General features: G+C 41.3%; 1 protein-coding gene across 1 annotated transcript in view; it reads left to right on the top strand.

The window, feature by feature from the left end:
- Nucleotides 1-3,690: 3,690 nt before the first annotated feature.
- LOC104490250 (band 4.1-like protein 4B) overlaps nucleotides 3,691-27,981 on the top strand; it is a gene marked incomplete at its 3' end in the record, with an annotated part of 119,662 nt that continues 95,371 nt past the window's right edge. The window contains exons 1-2 of the mRNA XM_010132511.1: nucleotides 3,691-3,796; nucleotides 6,841-7,100. Of these exons, the coding sequence (XP_010130813.1) occupies nucleotides 3,691-3,796; nucleotides 6,841-7,100 (366 nt within the window). The remainder of the gene's footprint in view (nucleotides 3,797-6,840; nucleotides 7,101-27,981) is intronic.

The raw sequence follows: 27,981 nt of genomic DNA, 5'->3' as shown, positions 1-27,981 counted from the left end.
CCGCACCTGGTTTTTATTAAAACTTCATTATGTATGCTTTGTGACTCTCTAATGATCTTTGTTTTGAGTTACCATGGGATGGGCTGTGGTGGCAAACCAAACTCACTGACACTTAACAGTTTTTGTTTTTTACATTCTCTTCCTGAAGCTGTTGTGCCCTTCATGTGAACTTTCAATGACTGTTTCCTGACTTCTTACCTTAATTGTATGTTGGTGTATTCTGTACTTGCTTTGGGCAAAGGAAACTCCATGTAAGCTCTGGGACCTAAAGATCTACAGAGTGATAAAAACTTACTCTTAAATCATTAGATAAATAAACTGGCACCAGTACTTACCGCAGTGTTGGTAAAACTGTCTCTGATGTAAAACCAAACCTGAATTTGGAAAAATAAACGATTATTTTATTTACAAGAAGGAAAAAAAAAAAAGTGTTGCCTTTGCTGTTCCAGTGTAGAGGATGTACTTGTTTAGTTTGAAGGGAAAAGTGGAAGAGTTTCTGTTATAGACAGTCAGAGGGTCTTTATGTAAGTTAGGTTGAACTGTCATGCTTGCATTTTCTAATGTTGAGGGGTGTTTTTCTTAAAAATTATATGCTAACATTAGTTTTTAAAATCAGTTTTGACATAAGGTTTCTGGAAACTAATGAGACTACAGCCTTGGCTGTGGAAGGTGTTGTATAAAGGTTGTGAACCCTGTGTGAATTTAAAATGTCACATGAATAAAAGAGCAGTAAAAGTGAGAGGAATGGCAAAGGCAGTAAGAATGAGAGTTTGGAGGCTGGCTGCAGCATGTGTGCACCTTTAATGGCTGCAGATCACAAGCTGGCTTTGTTGATAGTCATCACCTCAGTGCGCTTCTGCCAGTGTCAGAACGAAGTAGGACCCGTGCTTCCTGACTAATTATACTCAATGTTACACTTTGCTAATAGCAAATGCAGGCAAGGTACACATCTCTAACATGCTCCAGTCCTGAATCTCCTTCCTTTCCCCTCTGTCTTGCAGTAATCATGATGTCTAGCAATAATGGTTTTCACAAGCACTTCATACAATTTAGAAGTTCAGCAAGGATACAGATTAAGATGTTATTTTGTCGAGAAACTGGCATGACTCTGCCATCTTTCTTCTGAAATGAAGAATTCTGGCAGCCCAAAATGAGCAAGAAGGAAAGTATTTAGTAGGGTGTGATATCTGAATAAGATCATTACTTTAACAAAAACAGTTCTAGAGTGATTTAGAAAAGTAGAGGCAGCTTATCCAGAAAACACCAATCATTAAATGCTGTTATATATATTGTCCATTTAGCATGAGTGCCAATTTTCAGATAAAGGAAGCTGATGGGAACAGATTCAGGTCAACAGAGTTGGGTTTATTCCTGATGTTTAAGGGATTATGTTCTTTTAGTTCATGTTTTTAGAAGCTTTTTGCTAGGAAAATGCATCAGAGATGAAACAAATCAGTATGAACTCTGTTCAATAGCTAAAACACCGTTCTTGGCTGCAATACTTTGCACAGGTCTTCCAACATAATTAACGCGTATATATTGTCATATAGTAATTAAAACATCGGCAATTCAAAAAGGCTCTATTAAACCTAAAAATGCCAGGCTTGAGGAAGCCACGTGTATATGTGGTTGCTGGAGCAATTTGTCATTTGAATGGAGAATGAAGCCCCTACTGAAAGCAAATGAACTAGGAAAGAACTGATGCAGCTGCATTGTAAATGAGCCTTAGAAATTAGTATAAGGCCAGTGTTGATTCATACTGAGAAAGTAAGATAGCTGCTTGTGATACTGGAAGGATTAACTGTTGCATGACAGTTTTATTTTCATAAAAGATGTGAGATAAAGGAGCTGGGAGGCAGGGTGGGAAAGAGATACTTAAGGAAAAGTTGTAGTATGTCCTCTTAATTAAGGAATATAAGCTTATCTGGTGACATACTGTCAGTCTTGATACAAAATGTGAGTGGTTTTAGGACTGCTATTTAAACAGGGGCTTGTGGTGAAAGTGTGTCATTGCTGATGTCAGTGAATTGTAGTAGTGTGTAACCGGGTATTTTTACCTACATGGATCCATTTTTTGATGATGTACTCTTTGGGCATACTGAGATTGTGTTCTTTTTGTCTGGTAACATCAGGTATATAGCTTACATGCTCTTGCATTCCACTTGAAACCATGTTTCAAGTCCAAATTCATTATAGTTCTTGGTCCCAGAGAGCCATTTGACTCCACAACACTGTACTTGGAACGTGGGAAGACACAGCTATAATTTCTGGACAAGACCAGAGTAAGATGAGTATTTCTGAGTTTGCTGTGGTGCCAACAAGCTGGGACCTGCTTATTGCAGCGCTCCACCCTTGTGAGGAGGTAAGCAGACTTTTCAAACAGTAATATGGCCCATAGTAATGCAGGCCTTATAGGCCTTTCACCTGCCCAGAACAAACATAGATCTGGTAGACTGGCTTGAGAGATGATATGCAGCCAGCCAGGATGAATTTCTCTTCCATAGTTTGGATTTTGGTGTACATCTGTTTCTCTATGCAGTAAGTATCACGCTTTGTGCTTTGAAGCAGATGTCAAACTTCAGACTGCCTTTGTTGTCTCAGTCTTCTCTATGCCTACTTCTTTTTAACTATGATTTGGGGGTTGGAGTTTGAGAAAGTAGAGAGTTGGTGCAAGTCTAGCAGTCAACAGCATTTAGATGCCCCTCAGATTCACTATCTCCCATTTTGGAACTGGTTTGTTGAGAGAATAGACCAAGACTGGTCCACCATGCAACAGACCTTCGCAAGATTGCATTACTGATAGAAGTAGGTGTTTTTTCACCTGAGCTCATCCCTTACATTTCACTATTAAAAAATTTCTAGGAGAGGTGTTTTATGCTAGCTCCAGTTCCTATGTTTTGCTGATATTACAGCCTATATACTAAGCCATTTTTGAGCCCTGCTAATGTACTGTCTTTAATTGTTCATTCTTGAAGCTTGCTCCTTGAAATAAATTCAGTCTGAAGACGTAGGTAAAGTACTGTCTGCTTTAGTTAACTTGGGTTAAGGTGCTGGTTAAGGTGCTGCTGTGATCTTTCTACCTCCTTTTCCAGAATGTTAGCTGTGCTCATTCTTTCCCAGTCACTTTTATGCCTGGTAGATCTTTAGGTCCATTAGTTTTGTTGGTAGGGAGAAGCATGAGCAAATGAGGACTTTGTTCCTGGTTTGTCCAAGGAGACTGCTGGCTAACAGAAGTGCTCTTTTCCATTTCAAAAAGAAGTCATGGCAGCTTCTGTCTGCATAAAAATGTGTTTGTGTATTGGAAGTCTGCAGGGCTCCTGCTTCCCCTGGTGTTCCTTTCCCCAAAATAACTCAGCAGGAGCCCAGTTCTTTTGTCCTTTTTTAGGTGGCTAAAGGTCGCTAAGACTCAACCGATTCTTATCTTGCAGACTTTGAGATTTACTATTTGTTGCCAGAAGTGGGTTGAGAGTAGGCAGAATGTGAGGGAATAGATCTTACACAACCTGTGGTTGTTCGGACTCTGTGCAAGTTTTATTTGGCTTGCATTCCTTCTCTGCCCCCACTTCTTCAGCATGGTTCATGCTGAGATGGGGCAAGGGAAGTGGGACAGCAGAGACTCAACTACCTTTCGAAGCTACACGTATTTGGGGTGATGAAGTTTTAGAATCTATGCACAAATGAACAGTCGCTATGGACAGTGCCAGTTGGGAACTGTCTGAAGAGTCTGAGATGCTCACCCAGGAGACGTGGAATCTACAGAGACAAATAGAGACCCAGTTACTGAAGAGAGGTGATGGTAGGGAGCTTTTTTCCTGCCTACAAAGTGGCACCATATTGTGCTGTTTCCCAGGGTGAGAGAGGTCGTAGAAGCTGCTGTGGCGAGCACAAGTTCAGAACAGAGAAGTGTTGCAGGGCATTGAAACCACAGTATCTCCGATCTCCTGCTTGCCTTCTGATAAATACAGAAACAGCAGCTAAATTTTGCGATTCTGTCCTTTGGTGTATGCATTTTCATGTCGTAATCTATTGTATGTTAATTAACCATCCAAATCGTAACAGAAGCACATAATGTTTTTTATGCTAGTTGTGCTGCAGACTATTTTATTTCATGGCTAAATGATTGTGTATGGAGAGGAAACAAAATATCACAGCACTATCCACACAAGATTGATGTATTAGTTGCAGATGACTTTATAACCTTGTGTTGTCATCACAAGTGGTCTTTGGCAAGAAATTTTGTGATTATCACAGGCAAGCACGGTACCTGTGCAAATGAGATGGGGTTTCAGAACCTGCATGTGTACTCTCAGGGTAGTTTTTGCTGTCTTTCAAGAGAAGGCACAGATTTCTAGTGGTGTTCTACTTCTGTTGTGCTCTGACAAATCTCCGGCATGTTTGCTGTGCGTTTGTGCTATGATCTACTATGAAGGAGCTAGTAGTACAAACACTTCCATCTCTTTAATCTGTTGACATATAAATAAAATTTTGCATCCTAAAAGACACTTATTTTTTTGACTGCATGCCTCAATCCTGTTATGTAATACAGGTATGTATGACTTGTTCAGTTGCTGAATGAAAAGAAAGAGGAATTAACATTCCCTTGGAAAGGTAATCAGTTTTCTTGGAATAGCTGCTTAAATAAATGAGAGATTGTGCCTTACCCCCTCCTCCCATCAAATACAGCTGAACTAATGGATGCTTTCATACCAGCCTTTAGGTATTCTGAATCTTAATTTAAACTTGAATGAGGCTGGAATGTTGTTTGTTCTTGTGCATGTGTGCATGTGCAATTTGAAAAAGACATTTACGCTACAGCTCTTACTGGTGACACCTGTTTTGATTCCTGATTGTTCTCTTTTTCTGCTCCTAAATGACACGCATGCCAGGAGGGGTTGCTTTTTTTCTTACGTAATTTTGAAGAAAACTCATTTTAGTGAGTTTCTTGACATACTTACTTCAAAATGTTAAGGAATAACACTCTTAAAATAAAAGCCCCTTGATCTTATTCCACATAAATATTTACATGTCACTTTGGATTTTCTGAATGTGTAAATCTTTTTCCTGAAAGCTCATAGCATATAAAAAACCAAACACTTTAATTTTTTTGTTAGGCGCTTATGTATAGGAATGAATTAGTGAGCAATTAGAGCCTTGGGAACAGTGACAATAGCTATCACAAATAACTATGTTTTCCCCCAAAATAAACCAGAATTAACCAGGTTATGGAATACTTTTCTGCCAGTAAAGGTGTCAAAATCCCAGATAGCAGAGAAGTTAAAGGTTTCCGTAAGTTAAAGCATTTTGAGTATGTAGAAGTTGGCGTGATGGCTTGTAATAAAGCAGCAGTGCTTCAGGTGAAAGCTGAACCCACATTCCAGGATTATCTGATGTGTATTATCAAGAAATGTTCCTCGTGCGTTGGAGGAAATATCAACTCAGTGCTGTTAAATAACCTGGAATATAGCAAGCTTCTACCAGTCATAGCTTGCTTGTAGCAGAGTGTAATACACAGGAGAAACTAATGTAGAATCGTTATAAACCTGAATCTCTCCATCTGAGTTTTGGGTGTTGAAACAGCAGAGTGATAACTGAGAATTTGCTTCCATACTTGGAAGCAGACAGACATGCACAAGGAACCAGAATAAGGAACACTTTTACTAGCAATAATATTGGGAACAAACACATTTTTATAAACTATGTTCCAAATGAAATTATTTGAACTTTGTGCAGACTTAATTGAAAGCAGTGTAGACCCCTGCCTCTGCTCTACATTGTTTACATGTCAAAACTTCACAGACAGCTGTTCAACAAATTGAAAAAATAAGGAGCTGAAGAAATAGCAAGATCTAGGGTTTAAAATCAGAAGTCTGCCTCGCAGTGCTGAGTTCTTTCTTTTGTTGCCTTGATTTTTTAATTTATTTCTTTATTTTTTATTTGAACCTGAAATACAGCTGAAGGGTATGTGCCTTGAAGGGTGTTGTGTGCCCAAATTTCGCTTCATTTCAGCTGGGCTCACAGTCCCTTGGGCTGCCTTGTAAATACCAGCCTCTGTGTATGTGTGTTTCTTTTTACTCTTGATAGCATTTGTTTTGTTCTATTCGATTTTGGCATGCATAAATATTAGATCCCTGATATAGATGAGTCACATCTGAGACACTGTACAAGTGCAGTGCTGTTTATCAAGTAGTAATTTCAGACTTCATTTAAATATGTTTCGTTTAGCTTCAAGGTGTGTGCGCTTTGAAGAACAGGCTTGACAAGATTTTGAAGTGTAAGTTGTAGCAAGGCAAGTGTGATCTGTAAGGAGTTTATACCTCTGAAGAGCAGTATTAAGAGTTGTTGAAATGATGCAGAGAACAGAAGAAAGATTTGATAGAAAATTAAAAATATCGAAGAATGGATGAAGCATAAAATAAGACAGTTGAGAAAGATTGCTCAAGTTACTATTGAAAAGAAGAATATAACTTTCAGAAGAAAAGTTTTGCTATTTACCTTAAAGCGAAGCTACTAAAGGATTAAAAAGAATAGAAATTGTGAAATAGAAATTAAAAAGGAATAAACAACAAGGAAAGCGTATTTCAGTCTTTTCTCCTTTTAAGCTATGCCTAAATGCTGTGTAGAATTATCCATTCTGGTGTATGTGTGGGAGAGACTTCAGTGGTTTGAACCGATCTGTCAAGACCTTTGCATTTTGTGACTCCTAACTTTTGCACTAAAGCATGGAAAGAGTAGACTGCATGTGCCCTCTGTCAAATTCTTACAGCAGTGGTAGGGAGTCAGAACCTAGAAACTATTCAATCTGGTATCCTTGTTAAGAATAACAGACTTGTTGTTTGGTAGGAAGTCTTATCTTCCTGTTCCTGTCCATTAGCAAAGGCAAGTGCCGAGGAAAGAACAACCCCATGCATCAGTGCATGCTGGGGGCTGATGGACTCCAAAGCAGCTTTGCAGAAAAGGACCTGGGGGTCTTGGACACCAAGTGCAACATAAACCAGCAATGTGCCCTTGCCACAAAGAAGGTTGATGGCATCCTGGGCTGCATTAGGTGGAGCGTTGTCAGCAGGTCCAGGGAGGTGATCATTCCCCTCTGCTCAGCACTAGTGAGTCCACACCTGAAGTGCTGGATCTATTTCTGTGCTCCCCAGTACGAGAGAGGTATAGAGATACTGGAGAGAGTCGAGTGAAGTACTGCTATTGTGATTAAGGTGCTGGCATATCTGTTATGAGAGGAAAGGCTGAGAAAGCTGGGACTGCTCAGGCTGGACAACGGAAGGCTCGGGGCAGGGGTCTTATCAACATGTATAAACTCCTGAAAGGAGGATGCAAAGAAGACAGAGACAGGCTCTTTTCAGTGGTGCCCAGTGACAGAACCAGAAGCAGTGGGCATAAACTTAAACACAGGAGGCTCACTCTGAACATCAAGAAAAGCTTTTTTACTGTGAGAGTGACCAAACACTGGTACAGGTTGTTCAGAGAAGTCATGGAATCTTCTACCATGGAGATACTCACAAGCAATCTGGACACAGTCCTGGACAACCTGCTGTAGCTGACCCTATTTGAGCAGGGGGGTTGGACCAGATGACCTTCAAAATTCCCTTCCAACTTCAACAATTCTGATTCTGCTCCTAACATGGGCACTTTTTAAATTAAAGAACAAACTCACTCTGAAGATGTTGGCAGCTTAATACCTCAAAGGCATTTTGGACCACTGAAATGCAAGTAATGGAGTTCATTTGCCCATGATACTGGGGCAGAATCAAGTCTCTTTGGACTCTCTGCCAGTCTTGTTCTTGCAGATTATCAAAGGCAAGAGATCCCATAACCTCCTTAGTTAACTTGTTCCTTTATTTTAGTGTTCTGTTAAAACTTTATTCCAATCCACATAATCCCATCTGCAAGTTTAAATTTTCCTGTTCTATCCAGAACATCGCTGATTGCTGTCACAATACTATTGTGGTTGGGCTGTGGTTTCTTACGTGCCTTCTGCATTTTTGAGACAAACCTCCAAAGAGCCTTGTTACCTCTTCCTTATAAGCCTCATTTGCTAGAACTATTACCCTTGCAATTCTTTCTTGGGCGCTTTCTCTTTATCTGTCAGCAGTTTAAATCATGGAGCCCCAAAGTGAGGATGGGATCCCAGTTGTGATTTGTTATTAGCACCATGGAACTATAATTGCTTTCCAGACCTCACTGATGGTCTAGCATAACAGCCTCCTAGAACTGGGACTTGCTGCTTTTGGCAACAGTCTAGTATTGACCGTACGAGGTTTTTAATCCACTGTGAGCACCCCATTCTCCTCTGCTGTGCTGCTTCATTGATTTATCCCCTTTGTGTAGTATCTTATATGTGATGGATTTTTTCGTGTGTGTGCTTAAACCCTTTTTGGTTGATACTTTACTAGTACTGCTTTGATGTTTTTGTGTAATCTTTAAAAAAAATTTCTTGGTACAGAATTGTTTATTTTGGACACTTCTGCCTAATTATTTGAGCTACTGTCTTGATGCCATCTATAAATGTTTAAAAGTGTACCCATTCTGTCATCCAAACCACTAATTAAAACTGTTGGAAAGAATCAGATCCCAGAAATCACTTAAAATGCCCTTCTGCTGGTTATTTATCTGCTGTCATGTGAGCGAAGTCCATCAGCCAGATGAGTCCCCATGTTGTTGACTTTTTAGATCTTTCTGTAACTTGTTTATGAGAGTACTTAGGGAAATTTATTGAACCTATTAAGATAAAGCTGCTTTTCCTTTCAACCTTTGGGTTAATTGCTCTGTTGGAATAGAAAGAATAGCTTTGCTGTGAGGTAATATCCATCTTAATTCTCTCCTTCTGTATTGTGATTGTTTGGACTTTTAAGAGGGACACCTGGATGCCTGTGGAAGCCTTGAAAGTAAGCCCTGTGAAAATACTTGAAATACCCTTGTCTGATGGCGGTGGTGGGGAAGTGAGTAACCTAACATCTATGACATCTATAAACGTATACTTTTCCTGTGAAGAGAAGCCAAGAATTTTACAGTGAAACTTGAAATACTGAGGATTTTCAGAAGCAACCCATTCTAACTATGAAAAGAAGGCAGTCCGCTTCTACTCTGATAGAAGCTGCAAGATGGAGAAAGCAACACTTAAGAGTTTTGGCTTTTTATTTAAGTAGTAGAGAGAACTAGTATATCAACAGGCACCTAGCTTGTAAATGCAGTTGTCTTCACGTTATTTGCTATAACGTTTCCTACACAAATCAACCCCTCTCTGATGTATACTGAGAATAAATGAATAAATTTAAAAAATATCTGTCCAGGACCTTTGTTCTAAGGGAACAACATGGTACCTGATTTGTATATCAGAAGGATTTTCTCTTTTCTTCTCTCTAGTGTGGATGTGCTGGCTAGTAGTGAGTTGAGATAGGATCCAGTGCTGTGGAAAGGCTTACTTAAACTGCCTTCTTGGAGTGGACCATTTTATATTTTTGGAGCTTTTCCCTTTGTATTTATCTCACTGAAGTGCTCGCTGTGTTCTTTATGAGGATTTACTTTGGGTATTGCTGTTTTCCACTTCAGTGGTAACTTTTCACACAGGAGAATTGGTTATGGAGAATTGATTATGGAAGCAGCTTTGCTTTTCTGGTATCCTGGGTTAATAAAGCAAAAGAAATAGGTGGGTTTTTGATTTTAGTAGTAGGAATTCTTAAAAAATAGCTTATGGAAGATTGGTTTGCCATTAACAGTGCAGAGCTTCTTTCTAACTGCTGTCTGCTTGACAGTGAGGCTGTGCAGGTAAGGTGCAGGGTCCTGGAGCACTCTGCATCTCTGGAAGCAGCAAGCCAGCAGGGATTTTCAAGGCTCATGTTGCTGAGGTATAATTGCATGTACCTCTCTGTCTGTAATAGAGCAGAAATATTCCCACCTTGGCCCCTTCTGGACAGAACTACAGACACAGTAAAGCAAATGCTTCATGGAGTGGCTGCAAATCAAGACATACCTCACAAATTATTCGCTGTTATTTTGGAATTAGTTATTCCAGCCATCTGCGGGAAGTGCTATTTCTTCTTACCGCCAGAAGCAGCCACCTACTGCAGAGATCTCTGAGCATGTATTAAGCATTGTTCTGTTGACTGCTGGTCAGTGCAGTATTTTTATTAGCCTTTCTGCTCTTGTAAAAAAAAAAAAAGATCAGGAATTGAAAGAGTGCTTCATCCTCTGTTGGGTTGGGGAGATACTGTGGTGTGTGTTCTCACATGTATTGTGTTGCAACACATTGGCTGTTGTTTCTGTACTTTTCAATTCACAAGTGCTTTTAAAATATTTTCAGATCCCTCCTGTCAGTAGATAGAGATACTCACAGAATGGTAGGGGTTTAAAGGGACCTCTGGGGATCACCTAGTCCAACCCGCCTGCTAAAGCAGGTGCACCTAGAGCAGGTTGCACAAGAATGTGTCCAGGTGGGGTTTGAAAGGCTCCAGAGTAGGAGACTCCACAATCTCTCTGGGTAGTGCTCTGTCGCCCTCAAAGAAGTTTTCCCTTATGTTCAGAAGTTACTTTCTTCCAGTTTATGCCGATTTCCCCTTGTCTTGTCACTGGGCACCACTGAAAGGGGACTGGCCCCATGCTCTTGATACCCACCGTTTAGATATTTATAAGCATTGATAAGATTCCCTCTCAGTCTTCTCCAGGCTAAACAGTCCCAGGTCTCTCAGCCTTTCCTTGTAAGAGAGATGCTCCAGTCCTCTGATCATCTTTGTAGCCCTCCATTGGACTCTCTCGAGTAGTTCCCTGTCTCTCTTGAACTGGGGAGCCCAAAGCTGTACACAGTACTCCAGATGTACCCTCACTAGGGCAGAATGGGAGCGGAACGTCCCTCAAGCTGCTTGTCCCAAGATACCATTGGCCTTCTTGACCATAAGGGCACATAGCTGGCTCATGTTCAACCTGTTGTCCACCAGGACTCCCACATCCTTCTCTCTGGAGCTGTTTTCTAGCAGGTCAACCCCTCATCTGTGCTGGTGCATGGGGTTATTCCTTCCCAGGTGCAGGACCCTACACTTGCCCCTGTTGAACTTCATTAGGTTCCCTTCCACCCAACTGTCCAGCCTGTCCAGGTCTCTGAACACAGCGTTCTGGTGTGTCAGCCACTCCTCCCAGTTTTGTATCAGCAGATTTACTGAGGGTACCCTCTGTCCCTTCATCCAGGCCATTTATGAATATGTTGAACAAGAATGGACCTAGTACTAATACCTGGGGAACACCACTACCCACAGGCCTCGATTCTGCCACTGATCACAACCCTCTGAGTTCTCTGTCATTCAGGGAGTTCTCAATCCACCTCACTGTCCACTCATCTAACCCACAATTCCTAAGCTTCCCTATAAGGATGATATGGGAGACAGTGTCAGAAGTCTTGCTGAAGTTAAGATAGATGACATCCACTGCCCTCCCCTCATCTACCCAGCCAGTCATGCCATAATAGAAGGCTATCAGATTGGTCCAGCATGATTCCCTCATGGTGAATTCATGTTGACCACTCCCAATAACCTTCTTTGCCTCCACGTGCTTAGAGATGACCTCCAGAATGAGCTGTTCCATGACCTCTCCAGGGATGGCCATGGGGTTGACTGGCTTGTTTCCTGGGTCGTCCTCCTTGCCCGTTTTGAAGACTAGAGTGACGTTTCTTCTTCTAATTGGGCTTTTCCAGAAGCTCCTTGCCTATCTGTGCAGGTCTTTGCCTCCTTTGCTTGATTTCTTACTATTAGAGATGCATCGATCTTGAGCTTGGAGAGCGTGGTGCTTGAATATTAATCAGCTCTCTTGGGCACCCCGATCTTCTACAGTCCTAAGCTGTGGGATTCCTCCAAGTAGGTCTTTGAAGAGGCCAAAGTTAGGTCTCTCAAAGTCCAGGATTGTAATCCTACTTACTGCCCTAGTTCTTCCACGTAGGTTCCTGAACTCTACCATCTCACTGCAGCCAAGGCTGTCCCCAACCTTCACATCCCTAACAAGACCTTCTTTGTTTGGTAGTACAAGTCCAGCAGCACACCTATCATTGTTGACTCCTGTGAAATAATTGTGTCAAAAAGTTATCATCAAGGCTTTTCAGGAACCACCTGAACTCTCCTGGACTGTGTGTGCCTGGCTGTGTAGTCTTTCCAGCAAATATCATGGTAATTGAAGTCCCCCATGAGAACCGGGGCCTGTGATTGTGAGGCTACTTCCAGCTGTCTGTAGAAGGCCTCATCAACTTCCTGATCAGGTGGCCTGTAGTAAACACTCAGAATATTGTTACCCATATTAGCTTGTTCCTTAATTCTTACTCACAAGCTCTTGACTCATTCTTCATCTCCCCCCAGGCACAGCTCGATGAATTCCAGTTGCCCTCTCACATAAAGAGCAACTCCACCGCCTCACCTTGCTGGCCTTGTTTTCATCCATGATGGCATTCCAGTCATGCAGTCTATTCCATGTCTCTCTAATTGCAATGAGATCATAGGCCAGATCCTGCTGATCTATTTTTTGTCACAGAACGACTTGAACTAGTATCATAAAGTGGTACTTTGTAAACTAATGAATTGTGAAATCCTGAAGTTATAAAATCAATTGAATTTCTCCAGTGGAAGTAAAAATGATGTAGGACATTAAGAGGTGAAGTTGTGGTCCAAAACTTGTCTCTTCAGAGGAAAATTAAACAGGGAAATGCTTATTGTAACTAGAGCATATTATTCTTGTCAGAGACTTTTCCAGGTATTTTCAGTTCATAGTCATGTGGGTTGGAATGGTGGTCCAAGCAGTTACTCAAACCAGAGTCAAAACTGAATTCATACCAGTTTTTCTGTCTGAATACACACTGAGAGCTTTGTCCTGTCTTGAAAACTTAATAGGATTGAGATTCTGCAACTTCTGTGGGCAGCCTAGTGAAGTTTTTTGCGTATCTAGTTGGAATCTTTCCTATTTCAATTTGTGTCTTGTTTTCCTACTGTGCACCTCAGCCAAGAGCCTAGCTCTGTCTGTCTTCGTAGTTACTTCCCCTTAGGCACCAGGAGGTTGCTCTTCTTTCCCAAATCTTCTTTTTTCTAAGCTAAACAAACCCAGTTCCTTCAGCCTTTCTTCACAGGGAAAGTGCTACAATCCCCAATGGCTGGTCACCCTTTGTAGAGCCTTCTCCAGTTATCGACGTTGTTCTTAAACTTTTCAAAACTGGACAGTCTCTCTCAGGTGTGATCCAACAAGGACCGAGTAAAGAGAAATAAGGAGTTCCCTCAATCTACCTGCTATACTTCTGTTGATACAGTCCACTATTGCCTTTTGGCCTTCATTGTTGCTGGGGCGTGCTTCTGGTTTGTGTTGAGCTTGCTGTCTGCAAAAAGCCTCAGATCCTTTTCAGCAGAGCTGCTCCCCAGCTAATCAGACCCCAGCCTGTACCACTGCAGGGGTTTAGCCTGTCCCATAACTCTGTTTATGTTAGAATTTCATGTGGTTCCTACTGGCTGGTTCTTGCAGCCTGTCTAGGTTATTTACCTTTTCTGAAGATGAATGCAACATTTGATTTTTCCATAATCATTGGAATCTTCTCCATTGTCCACAGCTTTTTCAAAGTGTCTCAAGAACTGTGAATTATTGAGAGGATCTGAAACATCTGTTCAGTGAATGGAAGAGTCAGAAACTGTTCCATGAAAATATTTGTCCCATGCTTGTTTGTACAACCAACCTATGGTGACTGTTTCCTATTTTGGTAGTTAAAGGCCAAAGGAAATAGTAGAGAAATCAAATAACTTTTTACTTTAATTAAAATTAGTAACAAAATGAACACTTTCAGAACACTTTCAGTTAAATATCTGAATGTTGTATGTCATTCCCTTTTAAAAAGTATGGCTTTCTGTTCAAGTCTCTCTATTAACAGAATTGGACACAACCCGAACCTGAAGTTTTATCCACTAGAGTTGTGGTGTTGTAACATGGTTTGAATCCCAGAAACTTGATGAGGTAGCATGTATGGGTGGAACACAGTCATGGATAGGTGTAGGCTGCTAGGAAGGATCAGAAGGAAAGGAGAGGGAAAGCTGCACTCATAAGTTAGATAGCTCCTTGTCTGTGTGGAACTCTAGTGTGAGAGCAGAGACATTCTCGTTCATCAACATGCAAAATCACAGAGGAGGGAACACGAGCAATGTTTGGGACTTTTTACAGGTTGCATGAAAAGGTGGAAGACATGATTAATGCTCTCTGTAAACAACTAGAGGCCTCCTGCCTGTTGTCCTCGCAGAGGCTTTCAGCCATCAAGACATCATCTGGGAAAGCCTCAAAATGTTGGACAGACAATGCTGGAGGTTCTAGAAGGTGTAGATAACGAATTCCTAGCAACCAGGGCTAGTGGTCTGTTTGATCTATTTCACCACGAAGATGGAAGAGGCTAGCAGATCTTGAGTTCAAGTGATCATGAGATGACTCAGTTCAGGATTTGGAGAAGGCTGGGAAGCTTAGCAGTAAAATCAAACTGTGGCTTATCTGAGGATTTACTATAAATTAGAATTCCTGGGGAGGTAGTCAGTAAGGGGCTTAAAGGAAATTTAAAAATCTTGTTAAAGAAAATGCACGTACAGTTAAAGAGCAGACCATCTCATTTTCCAGGAAGATCAGGACCTTGAACAGAAAGCCCGCTTGACTGAGCAAGAGGCTTTTTGATGAACAAAACAGCAGAAAAGGGGCATATGAGAGGTGGAAATGTGGACCAGCAACAGAAGAGGAGTGTAAAAGAATTATTTGTGTATTTAAGGATGAAAACTAAAAGGCCAAAGCCCAGCCAGAGTTAGGTCTGATGAAGATTAACAAGAAGGGCTTCTACAGGGATGCTAGTAGAAAGTGGAAGTTCAAGGAGAGTGCAGATCTACTGATGAAGTAGGGGAAGCAACCTAGTGATTGATGGTGTGGGCAAGATTGGTGTATTCAGTGATTTTCTTGCCTTCATCTTCGCAGGCAAGAGCCAGTTCTCATACCTTTGTGTGTACTTTTACAGACTGAGAAAGAGATGGTCAGATCACATTAGGGGGCAACAGGTTAAAGACTAGTTAAAGCAATGAGATACCCTGCGATCCATGGTGCTGGATCTAATTCACCTTAGGAAGCTGAAAGAGTTGGCAATGTGACTGCAAGGTTGCTGTCATAGAAAAAGGCTAATACTACACCCATCGGCAAGAAAGTCAGGCAAAACTCTTGAAGTCGTAGGCTTGTCAGCCTTATTTCAGGCCCTGGAAGGATCATGGCCTGTCTCTACGTGAGTTCCATCAAGAAATTAATACTTGCAGAGTGTGTGTGTGTGTGTGCACGCGCATTTAACTGCTTACCCAGTCTCATCGCCTTCTGTAGCAAAATGGCAGAAGTGAATACTTGAGTTTACTAAGGTTTTGGATGCTATCTGGAGCTGCATTCTCATTTAGGAGTTGAGGGAGGTATGGGCTGGATGAACAACCTCCTTAATGGGTTGTAAATCAGCTGGACTGTTATCAATAGCTCGACATCCACTGGCAGTTGACTGAGTGCAGTATGTCAAGGGTTGATTCTGGAGTCCCTATTTTTCAATACCTAGTGGCTTGGATGATGATGTATATTTGCAAATGACACTCAATTAGTGAGGCTGACTGACATGACAAATGGCAAAGCATAAATCCCAAGAGATCTTGAAAGACTAGAGGATTGGGCCATCAGATGCTTCATGAAGTTAAATGCTAGGTGCAAAGTTGTGTACCTGAGCAAAACCAATACTGTGATACGGTACAGGCTGGGAACTGATGGGCCAAGTGTCAGCTTTGCTCAAAAGCAGTGGGGATTATGATTGAAACTAAGTTGTTGAATGTGAACCAGTGGTGTGCTGTCGTCATTGTCAGTAAATGTGGTACTGTGCTACACTAGGAGTGTGGCTAGCAGATGAAGGGAAATTACTGTTCTTCTGTACTTGGCAATGGTGAGCCTATACCAGGAACGTTCCCTTTGGGCCCACTAGTTTAAAATAAATGTCAAGAAACTGCAGATCATTACCAGTGGATCATTACTAGGCTGGTCCACATGACCTGCAAAGGAAGGCTGAGGGAGTGAGCTTTGTCTGAGTAGGCTAAAGGGTGATCCAATAGCAGCCTGCAGCTATTGGGAGGGCAGTTATAAAGATGATGGAGTCAAGCATGCCTTGGTAGAGCAAATGATGTAACTAGACCACCACAGACCTGTTTTCAGGTTGAGAGCTTCACACTGGACATCACGAAAAGTTTCTCCACTGGGAAGATAATGTAGCGCTAGAGCAAGTTATTCAGAGAATCCGTGAAATTTCTATCTGTAAAAGGTTTTCAGGACTTGGCTGGTTGATCTGCCTGTCTAGCTATCTGTCCTTATTGGGTCTGAATCTGCGAGACAAAGGATGTGTTGGAGCCTCCTGTCCTTTGATAATTTTACATTATTTTGGTTGGGTTTTCTTCTGTTTTGCTTGGAAGTATGTACGTAGAAATATAAAACCTCTCTGAATTCAGTGGAGATGCTTTAACACATTCTAGCAGCATGCTTTGCAGTTAATTAATATACACCCTCTGTGTAGAGGGAGAGGTGCAGAAAGAAAAAAGCACAGTGTGTCCCTTTGAACAAGAATGCTTTGTTCAGCATTGGCACCAGTAGTCTTTTAGACTTTGTCCTTGGGGAAAATGATAACCTTTCTGGCTTCAGGATTACAGTCTGGCATTTCTTCCAATCTGGAGTCTAGGCAGAGTCCTACTAGGCAAGGGTTTTGGGGGATTTTTTTTTTTTTTTTATCTTGCCCATAATGTTGAGAAATTCGCTCCTAGTAATGGAATTTTAATAGTGCCACTGGGGAATCCTTCCTATCCTTCTCCTACTAGGAAAGGTTTTGGGGGGTTTTTTTTTTTTTTTTATCTTGCCCATAATGTTGAGAAATTCGCTCCTAGTAATGGAATTTTAATAGTGCCACTGGGGAATCCTTCCTATCCTTCTAGGCTTCATTGCTTCAAATCAGCCTCTTGACTGAAATTGGGCTGACGAAATGGGATCTTAAGTGTGCCTGCGTATCTTCACATGCGCACCCATGCACACACTTGACTATTTAGGGGAGCTGGGAATTCCTCAGAAGTAGTTTTGTCTTAAGCTCCTTTTATTTCACTAAATCAGCATCTCTGTCACAAGGGGGTTTCTCTGTCGCTGGTGGATGGCAATTCAAGTTCAGCATAATAGGAAGCAAGAAACTTGCAAGCAGTAGAGAGAGAGCTTGTGTGAATTCTTTGAGTATGTTTAATAATCCCTGTCTGTGACTCCAAGAGTTAGCAAAAACTATGTATATTCACACCAGAAGACTGAGTTTACTTTTTGAGTGTAAACAGTGACTTGCTGCAGCAACGTAGTCCAAATCTCTGTGCTTGCTTAGTAGGTTTAATATGAAATAACCCTCTCTTCTGACCGGTTCACCACTGATTATCCCCCTACCTTCATTGTAGTTGTTGCTTATTTATTATCTTTCAGAATTAGTATGCCATACCTCTGGAACCGATAGTAATTCTATAGAAATGTTTAAGTCTAACTATTCTGTAGTGGACATGGGTTGTGAACCCGAAACACAAAATCTGAGTGAGTTGCTCATGAGTTAGTGTTTGAAAACCATAGCAGGCTAGTGGCTTTTGTGAAAGCGGTGCTTCCTTCTCTTAATTTGAGACATGACACTGGCACTTCAGAATTTGTTGCACAGTTTTGTTGCACAGTTTATCTGGGCAACATGTTGCTTGGGCAATCTTTTGAGTATAGGCTGTTGACTCAGGGCATTCTGCCAACTGATTGCCTAATTCATTTCCCTCCTGTACCTTGATTTTTGTCTTCCAATCTGTTCTCTAGTACAATTATTTACACATGCAAAAATTTTGTTAGTTTTGGAAAATTATCAGTTTTACTAGATTTGTGTATAAACATCATGTCTGCTTTATTTTTCTAATGGCATCTTCTTTCCACCCTCTGGGACCTCCGGATTTGGCTTTTCCATTTGTTTTCGTAGTTAAGGAAGGTCTCCTTAAGTAGCTTAAACTTAAAATGACTGTGTTCAGGCAAAAGTTAGGTAACAAGACTCCTCTTGAGTCTTATGGCTGTGCAAAGCCTATAGTATTAGTATCTAGATCTTGTTAATGCTGCCCAGCCAGGCACCATTAATGTATGGCGCTACTGGACATTGCAGGATCAGGCAGCAAGATAAATTCATGACCTTAAACAGATCTTTTAAGACTTAGTAAAGTGTGTACACCGTTAAATAGAGAAAGGTGTTAGTTGTCTGAATGCTTGCAATCCCTGTGGGTTCCAGGCTAGTAGCAGATGACTAGCTGGTTTCCTGTCTTTCTCTGCATTTGACTCTTCCCCAAGTTGCACTCCTCAGTTGTATCTTGTTTATGTCAAAATTTACATCTGCTTCTGTGGTTCTTGTTCCCTTCTTCTCATTTCTATTGCTGTCTTGTCTTGATTCTTAAATGCTCCACATAGTTGCAGCCTCCACTTCTTTCAGTTGAAGTCCTTCTCCTCCACTTCACAGCAGTGACTTTGATTGTTCAGTTTCTGGGTCAGTAATGTGATATGTTAGTTGTATACTGGTATTGCATGCTTTCTTTGCCAGGTAGTTAATCTGCCTGCTGTTTTTAATACAGACAAAAATACTCCTTTTGTATGGATATTGTATCATTACATGAACAAAAGATTAGACCCTGCTCTGTCTGAAAACATCGAAGTAAGATTTAATCAGTGTATCAAGATGCTAGAAAAAGAATAAAGGATCAATAGCTGAGTTGCTACAAAGTGCAAAAAATACAGATGCCATCTAGACCTGTTAAAAAAAGTTAAGATGCGGTTTTAGTGGATGATAAAAATACAGTATGTGATGTCAGTTCCATTAATAGTGTTACATGGGCAGTAGCTTGTTCTGACATGTATATAAGGCAGTTCTCGTTTCCTTATGAAGCTTTGTAAATAGTGCAGCATATGAGTGAGGAAGATGTTTGCGATTTATGTACATGCTCATGTCTAAGTACGATATAATCATCACTAGTGAAAAACACCGCTGAGTACTCTACATGCCACACTCAGTTCTTTCTCTTGATAGGTTATATTCAGGACTGTTGGTAAATTTTTTTAGGGACTTCTGTATTTTGAGCAATGTCTTTGTTATGCCCTTTGAACCCTTTTTAATCTTGATGACTCAGTCTCATTATGCAGTGGGAAATGATACATGTTTAACCTAGTTTTTAGTATTAAGACGTAACAGCACAGGGAACTTAGCCACAGTAGTTGTAGCAGAGTTGTTCTGCTGCAGTTACCTTGCAGACCTCTTAGTCTGAAATGGATGCTCAACTTCCTGAGAACTTCCTCTTTCTAAGGTGCAGAAGTTACTCCATAATAAAGCGCTTGTAGCACAACCTCTCCATGAGGGAAGTGGAATGTCAATTACCTTACAGAAGGATGCTTTCTCAGGCTCTACCGGTCAGTATCTGGAAGGAAAACAAGCTGTAACTCATTTCTTGATCTGTGTATGCCTTCCAGGGTCTTGAAGACATCTGGTATCTCTCTGTAGGATGATGTTTAAGTACTGACTGTATTGGGTTAAAATAAATTGGTTAGACATGCACCTTAATGAAAATTGTTATTTGATCTTGTGTGTTTTGGGCACCAGATGGATTTTTTTTTTTTTTTTAAATGCTTGCTTTGTGTAGTTAGGCTTCCATTTTTCATGCACTTATACTGGACTAAACAGATGCTTTGCAGGAGAATAATAGAGACGATTGTTTAAGTTAGAGTTTGATGTCCACTACTATCCTTATGCTTCAGCATAAGGTCCTACAATTTAATACTCGCCCGAATTCACGGTTTATCCTGAAAATTCGAAACAACCATCAGTGATGAAAGCAGTGATGAAAGCTAGAAGACAACTGGAACATAACATAAGAAAACGCTTTGCTTCTAAATACTGCATTGTAACCAACACTAATTCAGTATGAGTTACACACAAATTCAGGAAAGGCTTGTTACCAACGAGTTGTCAATCTTATGTCTGTTCACTTGCAGAAAGCTGAAGTTAGGGGGTGGGGGAAAGTTGTAGAGTTTATGACTCATATGGGATAGGAGATAATAAATCTAAAATGTTTGAATTTAAAGTAACCTAAAGCTTTAAAAATGCTTTAAAAATGTTAAGTATTTGTCATACAGTAGTTTGTAAATTTTGTATTTTTATGATTCACCAGGGATAATGGATTCACTGGCAACGAGATAGTTCAGGCTGGGGAAGGACAGTTTCAAATACATGAGATTTCACAACCCCTGGATGTTGTGAAAATAAGGCTGGAAAGCATTTACTGGCGGGTACGTGTGCACTCTGCACTGACTCTCTGTGGCCCATGCAGTCTTGGCACTTCACTTTACATGGACTCTCTGAGCAGTAAAGAGAGAATGATCTCAAATGAGAATAGCCTATGTTTTGGTGGGTTGATTGTGTTTCTATCAATAAGTCTATTTAAAAAAAGTCTTTTAATTGAATCCCCATAACTATTGAATAACAGAGTCATTTACTCCTGAACATTGGGGTGAGGAGGGAGGATCAGAGAGGCAGACAAAGGAGCCATCCTGTTTCTCAGACAGTGAAAGATTTTTTTTTTTTTTAATCACTCGTTGAGGACATGAGTTCAGTGGTCTGTATTGTGAATAGAGAGTATTGCCTTTCAGTAACGATGAGTATGGCAGATCTGAGAGAACCTTGCCTTGAGCTAGGGCAGTAAGAGTGACTGAGGTGACTCCCTGCTCTTCACCCTCCCCCTGAGCCCAGCTGTTTTGAATCTTATACTGAAAGACCTAGTAATCTGTACATGATGTCTGAGAAGCCTAGATACTGAGGACAAGATAGTGGAGTCTGTGAGGGAGGCTAGGCATTTCTGTTGGGCTTATATGGCAAGGTATTGGTAGCAAGGGAGCTGCAGGTATGACTTCTGTGAGAAGATGCCAAAAGCTGTCCCCATGTCCGATGGAGCCAGTTCCAGGTGGCTCCAAGACGGAGCTGCCACTGGAAGGCATAGCCCATCAGTGATGTTGGTAGCACCTGCGTATAATGTATTTAAGAAGGGGATAAAAATGCTGCACAGCAGCTGTGAGAGAGAAGAGTGAGACAAACATGAAACAAACAGCCCTGCTGACACTAAGGTTGGTGAAGAAGAGATTCCCCATGGTGAGGCACTGTCCCCCTGAAGCCCATGATCATTAATGGTGGAGCAGATAACCACCTGCAGGCTGTGGATGGCCCCATGCAGGAGCAGGTAGCTGTGCCTGAAAGAGGCTGTGACCCTGAGAGCCTGTACTGGATGGAGCAGGCTCCTGGAAGGAACTGTGGCCCCTGGGGGACGAACAGTGGAGCAAGCAGTCTCTTCCTGAAAGACTTCGCCCCATGGAAGGGTCCCATGCTGGAGCTGTTCCTGAAGAGCTGCAGACCATGAGAAGGGCTCACACTGGAGAAATCCATGAAGGGCTATACCCTGTGGGATGGACCCCGTGCTGGAGCAGGAGAGCAGCATGAGGAGGAAGGAGCAGCAGAGATGAAGTGTTATGGACTGCTACCGCTACTCCCCAGTGCCACTCGGGGGAGGGAGGAGGTAGAAGAGTCAGGAGATAAGCTGAGCTTGTGAAGAAGGGGGACAGAAGGTGGTTTTAATTCTGTTTTTATTTCTCATTATCCTACTGATTTTAATGGGCGATTAATTAATCTTCCCCAATTAGAGTTTGTTTTGCTTGTCACAGTAGTGATTTTTCTGTACTTGACTTGATGGAACATATGATCCAGCTTCATAACACCACTGTGGCCCTTTCATGATCTCTAGTTTGACAACATCTTTGTGTGCTGCCTTCACACAAGTCACCTGCACACTTCAGCTTAGTGTCTTCCAAAAAGTCAGTGAGGGTGTGTTCCATCTCATCCCCCATATGGTAGATGAAGGTGGTAAGATAGGTTCCAGGATAGATCCCTGAGGAATTCCCCTTACAGATGGCCTCTGGGTAGCATACAAACCATTAATCGCTACCCTTTGAGCCCAGTGATCCAGCCATCCACAATAATCCACCTGTCTGGACTATAATGTCCCAGCCTGGATGCAAGGATGTTGTGGGAGACTGTGCTGAAAACCTAACAGTTGAGATAAACAACTTTTACTGGTCTTTTATCCAAGATTTAAAAAGAGGGCATATTTTAAGATCTTCAGTGTGCTTGATTGGAGAGTGATTGAGCATTCAGCTTATCACTCTTTTCATCTGAATTGCTTGTTTTCCCCCAACATATGGTATTTCCTATATAGTGAGATGAAAAACTGAGTCTCGCAGTCTGCAGACTCTCTAGCTGTATCAACAGTCATATGTGCTTTGTTGCTCAGCCTGAATAAACTTCACCACATGCTGCTGCTTTCTGACTTGACAGTGCTGAACAAGTGAGTTGACACTTGTTCTTCCTGCGTCATTGGTACAGAGTGGTATTCGGTTGCAGTTAAAGGCTCTGCTGGCTACATGTGTATGACTTCGAAGTCAGCTGAGTTGTCAGTGTCATTTAAAAGCCATTAGGCAGCATAATTGTCAGTATAGTCAGAGCTTGGCTTCCCTAACTTTGCTCCAACAGAACTGGAATTTTCTCTGAACTCCATTGTCCAAGTCTTCAAGTCTGGAAATGAGAAACATGGTTTCTGTTAATAATCTCCCCAGGGAAGTGGCGGATTCCCCAACATTGGACAGTTAAGATTTGGCTTGACAGGGTGCTGGGTGTCATGGTTTAGGCCCAGCTGGCAAGTAAGCACAACAAAGTCACTCCGTTTCTTTAGGAGGCGAAAATAGAACAGAGAACTTGAGGGTCAAGATAAGAGACAAGGGAGGGTTCGCTCACCACTTACAGTCAGTGCAGAAGACTCGACTTGAGGAAACAGTCAATTTAATTTAAATATCAAACCCACAACTAAATCACCAACTAAAATGAGAGTAATAATAAGAGAAAACAGCTCTTGCATGCATCTTCCCCCTACCCCTCCCTTCTTCCCGGGCCTGCCTTTGCTACCTCCTCCCCCGCCCCACTTGGTGCAGAGGGAAACACTGTCAAGTCTTGGTTCTCTCCATAGTTTCTTCTGCTTGCTCTTCTTCATGGGGAAGGCTCCTCACAGTTCTGCCTTTTGGCCATATGGTGTCCCGCCCCTACAGGAGACATTACTCCGTGAATGTCTCTGGCTAGCAGGGAGGTCTGCTGCCAGGATCAGTTGTCCCAGTGCCAAACCAACCCAGTGCCAGACCTCCTCAGAGTCACATTCTTTTTCAGTATTCCCGGCTCTCTGCATCGAGGGTCTCTCTCCATCTCTCTGGAGCATGGGTTTCTGGCTTTCTGCAGCCCGACTGTTTCTCCACCAGTGCTCTCGAAGGATTGCAGGGTCTCAGCCAAAGGGAAGTGGCTGTACCTGCATGTCTCCCCAACCTTCTCCTCACTACCCTGGCTGGCTGTGAGGTTGGTAACCATGTGGTTGCTCTTCCTTCCACACTAACCCCTCCAAAACAAAACAGTGCTCCCAAAACAAGAAAAGCCTTTCCAAACTGGTTTCCCCGCTTAAATGGGTTTATTTGCAGAGGTGCTGATTGGTGCAGTCTTGCCCAGAGGTGGGGATGATTTGGACCCCGGGGAGCTTTTTGTGCAACTTCTTGCAGGGGCCATGCTAGTAACCCCATCCCCTGCTACCGAAACTGTGTCAAACAAAAGGTGGCAGCCTCCTCCCCCACTACCAAAATTGTGCCAAATCCTAAACCACCACACCTGGGTGATCCTGTCTAGACCATGCTTTTGCCAAGGGAGGTTGGAACAGGTGATCCCTAAGGTCCTTTCCAACATGGTGTTCTGTGATTAGTGATAGAGTGGGGAATTAGGACGGCAAAATCTGATCCTTCAGTGAGTCAGTCACTTTTCAGACAGTCAGAACACTTGATATTAATGCTGGTGGCTTAGGTTTAATTGAGTGTTGAATGAATATTTAATTGAAATATTCTAAGTTTGTGAGAATTCTCTGCTCCTGTGTTCACTTTCATTGTGAAATAAAATTCTTCTGAGACAGAGCCCTTTACTGGTTTTGTTTGCTTTATAAACAAAGGTTTTTGTTAAAATCTGCAAGGAGGCTGTATTGCAACTGCAGAGAACTAGAGGTACCTATGCTGGTGCCACCTCAGTTGATTTCATTTTCAACTGGTTCATCATCCCTCTAAGCAAAAGCTATGTTGTGAAGTGGCTTCATGTTACAGTGGGTTTTTTATCAGACCATGGTAGCATGATCTGATATATTCATACTGTGAGGAATGAGTTCTTCCATTTGTTTCCCTGACTTAAAAGAAAAAAAAAAAAAGAAAAAAAGAAAAGGTTTGACTGAAAGACCAAGTTATCATTTTAAATGACTGTGATGGTAACAGTTCAGCCATGTGTGCCTGGCCAATTCAGAGTGCTTGATCTGCTCTGTCTTAAGGTTCGGACTCTGAGAAAAAAATTTTTGTAAAAGTCATCAAGCATAGCAAAACTTCTGTTGTGGTAAAATACCTAGGTGGAAAGAACTAGCCACAAGGAAGTCCCCATTAACCCATCACAGCAAACTGGGAGCATCGCCAGTTTAACAAGTCCTACTGAATCTCTGACAATCACTGGAGATAGCGAAGTTTTCCTGTGTTCGTGTGGTGTAAGCTCCTACTGAGGTGTTTTTAATATACAGGTAAAATAAGCAAGTTGAAAAGCTGATGCTTTGGTTTTTTACTCCTTTATGGTGCTATAATTCCTACTATAGTCTTTTGGATTCTGTTTTATTTCCCTTGAAAGGTAAATGGCTAGAGTCTGTTTAATGACACAGAGATGGGCAGGGCACCCAAACCTCAAAGCGAAAAGACAAAACTCAAACCTTCCTGCAGATTATTAAAAACTGCAGCCTGCTGCAAATGGATTTTCAAATCAAACCATATGCGAGGTAGCCTTCTTACTCTTGCTAATACATCTGTACTCTCTGGAATATGTTTACATGTAGCACTGTACCTTTGATCTTGTATTTTCCTTTTCATCTGTATTTGTGCCTAAAACATTCTGAAGGCAATCTCTGAAAGTACATCCAAAGGAAGTGCTGGCATATGATATTTCCTCCAAACAGGCAGCAAAAATTGCAGCTTGCAGGGAACCTGACAGGGAAGAAGTCTGATGCTTGTGCAGATGTGGTTCCTCTTTTCTGTTTGTCTTTTTTTGAAAATAAAACTTTTCCAGAATCCGATCAATATATGTTTTTCTGCATAGTAACTATAGAGCCAGAGGTTGTGTTAAAAACCACTGCTTTTATCTTCTCAGCTTCTTAGTTAACTTGTTTCGATGATCTCTTGGTTGGCATGAAACGTAAGAAATCAACTTGAGCTATAACCTAGTCGTTCTGCTCCTCATGTTAACACTTAGAACTTCTAACTTAAATGTGTGTTTGGGTTTTTTTTAAATTAGAAGAACCCAGGCACATCAATCCTCATTCATTTTTCAGAATGAAGATATACAGAATGTTGTGCTACTATGCGTATTGCGGTACAGTAAGGTGTCCATTTCTCCTTCAGATCTTAATGTTTATAACAGAGCAAGAAGTTAAATTCTATAGCCTGATGAGAATTTGCCTTGTCTCATACAATTCCTTTTCAACAGTGAGGACATTAGAGTGCTGGACTACTTCACAATATGATAAGCCTACGTGTGGCATTAGATTTTTTTTTTCACTGAGCAGTGGCATCATCTGAGAGGGGTGATTTCTGTAAGCTTGGATATAGCTTATTCTAACTTTTTTCATATTATACTGGTGAGGGCTTTTTTGTGATAACCACATGGCTGTTCCTGTTGCAGCTTCTGTCTTTCTAGAAAGAAACATAATTTATACTCATCTTCCCTAATTGCATATTCTTGGCTTATTATATTTGTGTTTAAGAAGAATTATGTCTTCCTGGCTGAGGACTAAATGAAATATTTTTAATGGCAAACATCCCTGGTCTTTCTCTGTTGTTTTGGTTTTGTTTTTTTTTTTTTTTTTTTTTTTTTTTTTTTAACGGCTGTTTATAAACCTTCAGGTTAAGGAGTTTTACTGAATTTTCTGAATCTCTGGATTTCTGATTCTGTTCAGAGAGAAGCTGAGTAATTGAAGTTGCTTGACTAAGTCCTGTGAATTAGTATATGAAAGAACTAAGAGAGAATAGTGCTGGAGTCTGGTTATCAGAATAAGTAGATGACTTCTAAGAGAGTTCATCTTTCCATTTTAAATCCATAGAACTTTTGAGGAAAGACCACCTTAGAGCTTTGCCCTGAAGTTCTGAACTCCCTTTGTGGTCACTGCATCTATGTTTCACATGTTAGCATGCATGTGGAAGTAATTTTCTGCTATAAAAAGTGCCACAAATAATATGTATTATTTAAGTAAAAAAATAAAATAGACATAGAAACAATTGAATGTGAATTATGTGAACCTAAGCAGTATGCCATTATTATGCTGGAGGAGAGTATCGTTTCTGAGGAACTTTAAGTTTTTTAGGTAAAAGTAAATTCCTGCAGTACACATGATGTGATATTTCTAAAGGAGTCCACGCCTTTTTGCTTTTACAGATCTGCGGGTGGTGGTGGTGGGGATCCTGTTCTGTACACTCAAAGAGATGATCTATAAGGCATTGTGTAAGATGTCAGTTCTTGGAGATTTTGCCTCCCAGCCCTAATACAGTTCTGTGGCGTCCTCCTTGCCCCAATACCCAGCATTTGAGAAATAGCTTTTGGCACAACAGGCCCCATGCCAGGCTGTAAAGCGTGACCTGTAAGTCAATGTTTGTGGAGGGAGATGGGTTGAAAGCACTTTTAGCTTAAATTAATTGCGATGTATTAGTTGATTTAACTTCTGGTGCAACTTTTCCCTGTAGGCAGTTCTTTGCTAGGCATACAGCTGCACGTCTGCATTGACAAACCTCTTGGGTAAAAAGTTGGAAACAGAACCTGTGATTTGGCTGGCTGGGATAGCAGGGACCCGGCAGACTTCCTTTACTTGCAGTACTTCTGGCTTGTATTGCGTGCTTGTATCTGACTGGGCATTACTGCGGGTCTTAGCTGTGTCTATGCTAGAGGAAGGTTGCCAGTAGAACCTTATTGGCAAGCTCTTTTATTGTAGGCAGTCATTAAGTGTCCGATTAAAAAACAAGTTAAAAAAAATGGGAAGGCTTGAGTCAGACAAGCAAAATGTATACGAAAGATGTGTCCATATGGAAAATAATGCTTGTACAAACTGCATCTATTTAAAAGCATTTCTACTCATGGAGCATTCAAATAGACATGTAAGAAAATAAAGACATCTATTGATACTACCATTAGCATAAGAATCTGAGAGTCTTTGCTAAACTCCTGGGATTCTCTTCTGATAGCATTTACCTCTTTCTTCTTGTTGTCTTTTAGGTCAAATTAGCTTATGCCCATGTTCTGTGTTATTTCTCAAATGCAATTTAAAGTGATTACCTGGAATCTTCTCTGACTCTCCAGCACAGTGGCACGTATGTCCTACCATGATTTGTGTGAGAGGGCAATGGGCAAGTCACGAAACGAAAGTTATGCATTATGTGTTTAATAGTATCGTCTTTTAGAGGTGGCTTCCACTTCAACACCCATAGCCTCTTCCTCTGGGGATGCAGAACTGTAAATTCTATTTTGAGTGAAATCACATAGATTAAAACATGTCAGCACAGCTTTTTGATCTCCATATTCTAGCTACTTTAGGTTTCCACAGCTGTGTGCTTGAACCTGAGGGGTACGCAGTATTTGAAGCAAGTCAGGAGCGGGAGCTGACAGTCTAGGGGTGAAAAAGAACCTTCTTTCCATACAAATAACCATTTTTTATTGTAGAAATGTGATGGGGTGACCTGTCTGTATCTGATATAATAGGAGCCTGGACC

The sequence above is a fragment of the Buceros rhinoceros genome, unplaced genomic scaffold (assembly GCF_000710305.1).
Source record: "Buceros rhinoceros silvestris isolate BGI_N320 unplaced genomic scaffold, ASM71030v1 scaffold13933, whole genome shotgun sequence".
Lineage (NCBI taxonomy): Eukaryota > Metazoa > Chordata > Aves > Bucerotiformes > Bucerotidae > Buceros > Buceros rhinoceros.
The sequence above is the reverse complement of the archived record's forward strand: the minus strand, read 5'-3'. Positions and strand labels throughout refer to the sequence as shown.